We start from the raw sequence: 3,733 nt of genomic DNA, 5'->3' as shown, positions 1-3,733 counted from the left end.
TTTGCCTAATCTAATTAGGCAAATTACATGCTAATTTCTTTATGGGCATTTGCCTGGTACACAAAAGTGCTGGTTATTACTGCTCATGAGGAGTAAATCTGCCCTGTGTCCCAGGGAGCAGAGGCAGGCAGGCCTTGTAGTGTTTTCTCTCTCTGCACTGTCTTCTGCTAGGAAGAAGCAGACTTGAGTTATTGAAGCTTTGAAAGTATCTGTTATCTTTCTCTCTCCCCTAGCAAAGGCACTTCTAATGTACAGTCCTAGAGTCTGAAACAATTCCTCCTAAGTAAGCCAGTTTAATTAACTCTTCTTCAGTTTAATTAACCCTTTGCCTCATTTCACACAGCCATGCTTTCAGAGCCCCGACACATCAAGGCTATCACCCAGCCTTCCTCGTTATCCAAATTGCTAGGCAGCGCGAACAGAGAGGGAGAGAACCGCATTGTTTGTGTCTCCACACCACCCACCCCCGCCCCACTCAGCTGCTCTTAAGAGATGAAAAGAAAAAAGAGTGAGGAGAGAGAGTGGGTGGGGAGCTGTGGTGGGCACTGCAGCAGCTTCACTCTGCCCAAACCCCGGACAGCAAAGCCTCTCCCTCTCCCTCGCACCTACAGCTATCATGCAGCCAAGGTGCGCAAGCCAGGCTTGTTAAAGGTGCTCAACATGAAATAGTGCCCCTCACCAAAAACAGAGAGTTCTGGAAGGGCCAGGAAATGATCCTACCTCCTCAGCTTTACCCCGAGATCCACACTGCTCTTCCTCTGTTGGAAAGTCTCTCCCCATAGATGCAAAAAGAAATAGCAAAAAGTGATGCTGATAAATAAAATCCCTCCAAAATAAGCATTAGATAGAAAATGCCACGCTATTTGCATTCCTTTTTATTCTTTCATTCAGTTTGCCTGTTGCCCTTTGCACCAGCTAAACTGCTCCTGCACGCTATGGTACAAAAGTAGTGGACAAACTGCACTTCCAGGATTGATTGCAAACTGATTCTAAGGGAAGATAAAAAGGAGATCGTGCAATAGAAAGAGATGGCCTTACTACCTATTAGAAACATCAAACCTCCTCCTCCTTGGTGTGGCCTCCAGTCTCCTCCCACCTCCTGTCTGCTCCATTCCGGAGGAGTCTGAGGAGAACAGCAGATCTACCTGCTGTTAATGCTGTGCAGGTGTGGCCTGCAGTGTGTCACTGGGTAAGGCTTGGAAAGAAATTGTGTTTCGATGGCAAATTCAGAGGATACTGAAGGGTACTCTGAAAGGAAACTTAGACGAGATACACAGCACCTCTTCTCATGTTGACAGAGTACTTATTAATCAAACTGTCAGGGATGTTTTAGTCCTGACGCCCACATCCAGGCCTCCCACAAAGCATGCAGCTGCCTCAGTGCCTGCTCCTGTCTCTGCACAGATCTGGGGCTGAGGTTCAAGGCTAAATAAATCCGGATTGTCTCTTGGACTCTGGTGGCCCTTTTCCTGAATCTCAGCTAGGTTATGGAAAGTTCTGGGTTTGTCTTCAGGAACTGAGAATCTGTTCCTAACTTCCTATAAGCAGTTAAACCCTTCAGCGCTCCCTATCGAAGTTCCAATTCTTTTCTTTCTTTTTCTTTCTTTCTTTCTTTCTTTCTTTCTTTCTTTCTTTCTTTCTTTCTTTCTTTCTTTCTTTCTTTATCTCTTTCTCTCTTTCTCTCTTTCTCTCTTTCTTTCTCTTTCTTTCTTTCTTTCTTTCTATTCTCTTTCTTTCTTTCTTTCTTTCTATCTTTCTTTCTTCTTTCTGTCTTTCTTTCTTTTTTTGAGACAGGGGCTCACTACGCAGTTCAGGCTGGCCTCAAACTTACTTTGTAACCCAGGCTGGCCTCAAACTCACAGCGATCCTCCTGCCTCGGCCTCCCAAGTGCTGGAGTTGCAGGTGTGCACCACCATGACCGGCCATGCAATTCCAACTTTAGTTTCCTCCTTAAGGTGATGAAATTGTCTGAGATGCTCTGGAAGGCCCTCATCTGCATCACATCTTAGTGCTTCTGTGACATTCAACTCCAAAGTGGCTCGGAAAAGACAGAGTAGGGCGGGGAGGAGGGTGGAGAAGCAGAGAGTACATGCACACTTCCAGCCTTAGGCAGGGGACTTAGGCGGAGGACCTATCAATCAGGCTGCAGAGAGCCTGCTGCTCACCACTGGTCAACTGTGTGCAAGTGGCGATCAAGAGTAAGCACCACAATGTCACGGGCTCCAGCCAAGGTTTCTTCGGCAAGTGCAAAGTGAGAAGAGCAGCTGTCCAGATCCTAGTCTTAGACTCAAGGCAGCTGCACTGTTTTTTCTGAACAAGTCAGTAATATGTTCCCCCCAGGAAGGGAAAGGACCAGTGAACCATTTGCCTCCTCTGCAGCCAGCAGTGCCAGCTTCGTCATTCTCAAACTTGCATTTGCACCTGCACAGGACCCCTTCCCAGCTGGCAGGGCCAGAAGAGCCGCACCCCTAAGCGCCCCTCTTGCTTCTCTCCCACAGGCGCCTCCCCGAAGGCCGTGCATGGACAGCCCCAGCAACGCCACCTTGCCCCACGGCTTTCTCCTTCAAGGCTTCTTCGAGTTCCCGCACCTGAGGCCGGCGCTGTTCCTGCTGCTGCTGGCTGTACACCTGACCACCCTCAGCGGGAACCTGCTCATCCTGGTGGCGGTGGCCTCAGTGCCCAGCCGGCCGCCCATGCTGCTCTTCCTGTGCCAGCTGTCGGTCATCGAGCTCTGCTACACCCTGGTGGTGGTGCCCCGCTCCCTGGCCGACCTGAGCATGCCGGGCCCCGCCAGGGGCAGCCCCATCTCCTTCCTGGGCTGCGCGGTTCAGATGCAGATGTTCGTGGCCCTGGGCGGGGCCGAGTGCTTCCTGCTGGCCGCGATGGCCTATGACCGCTACGTGGCCATCTGCCACCCGCTGCGCTACGCTGCCGTGGTGACCCCTGGGCTGTGCGCGCGACTGGCTGTGGCCTGCTGCCTCGGGGGCCTGGCAGTGTCTCTGGGGCTCACTGTGGCCGTCTTCCACCTGCCCTTCTGCGGCTCCCACCTGCTGGTGCATTTCTTCTGTGACATCACTGCGCTGCTGCACCTGGCCTGTACCCGGAGCTACGCCGAGGAGCTGCCGCTGCTGGGCGCCTGCCTGGTGTTGCTGCTGCTGCCCTCCATGCTCATCCTGGCCTCCTATGGGGCCATCGCTGCCGCCCTGCGCCGCTTGCATTTTGCTGGGGGCCGCCGCAAGGCCGCGTCCACCTGCACTTCGCACCTGGTGGTTACCTTCCTGCACTACGGCTGCGCCACCTTCATGTACGTGCGGCCCAAGGCCACCTACTCTCCGAGGCTGGACCGCACCTTGGCACTGGTCTACACCAACGTCACTCCGTTGCTCTACCCCCTCATCTACAGCCTGCGCAACCGCGAGATCACCGCCGCCATCCGCAGGGTGCTGGGGCGCTTGAGGCCCAGCAAAGCAGGAGATCAAGGGCTGTGTGAGCCCTGAGAGTGGGAAGGGACAGGCCAGAGTGGACAGTTGCCCCGTCTCCAGAGGTTCCCATCAGGAAAGCTGCAGGGGCCACTCAAAGACCTTGTTAAGGAAAGAGCATTTGGAAACTGGCCCACAAGGGGCCCGGTCCTCCTGCCTCCCTAGAGGAATGGCCGAAGTCGAGTAGTAGAGAGCCGTGGATTTAGATTTAGTGGTTCCATGAATACCTGAGGAGTTCTCCCCGAGCCGCGGGC

General features: G+C 53.3%; 1 protein-coding gene across 1 annotated transcript; it reads left to right on the top strand.

Moving 5' to 3' along the window:
* Window positions 1-1,886: 1,886 nt before the first annotated feature.
* LOC102022610 (olfactory receptor 10AC1-like) lies at window positions 1,887-3,497 on the top strand. Its single transcript, XM_005404876.1, has one exon. It carries the CDS (start codon window positions 2,328-2,330, stop codon window positions 3,495-3,497), a length of 1,170 nt encoding a protein of 389 aa, XP_005404933.1. The 5' UTR covers window positions 1,887-2,327.
* Window positions 3,498-3,733: the final 236 nt, after the last annotated feature.

Source organism: Chinchilla lanigera, unplaced genomic scaffold, assembly GCF_000276665.1.
Source record: "Chinchilla lanigera isolate Chin_1 unplaced genomic scaffold, ChiLan1.0 scaffold00090, whole genome shotgun sequence".
Taxonomy (NCBI): Eukaryota; Metazoa; Chordata; class Mammalia; order Rodentia; family Chinchillidae; genus Chinchilla; species Chinchilla lanigera.
The sequence above is the reverse complement of the archived record's forward strand: the minus strand, read 5'-3'. Positions and strand labels throughout refer to the sequence as shown.

Bases quoted from the DNA above. Each gene is read 5' to 3' on its own strand.
- LOC102022610 (XM_005404876.1), top strand. From the start codon at position 2,328: ATGTTCCCCCCAGGAAGGGAAAGGACCAGTGAACCATTTGCCTCCTCT.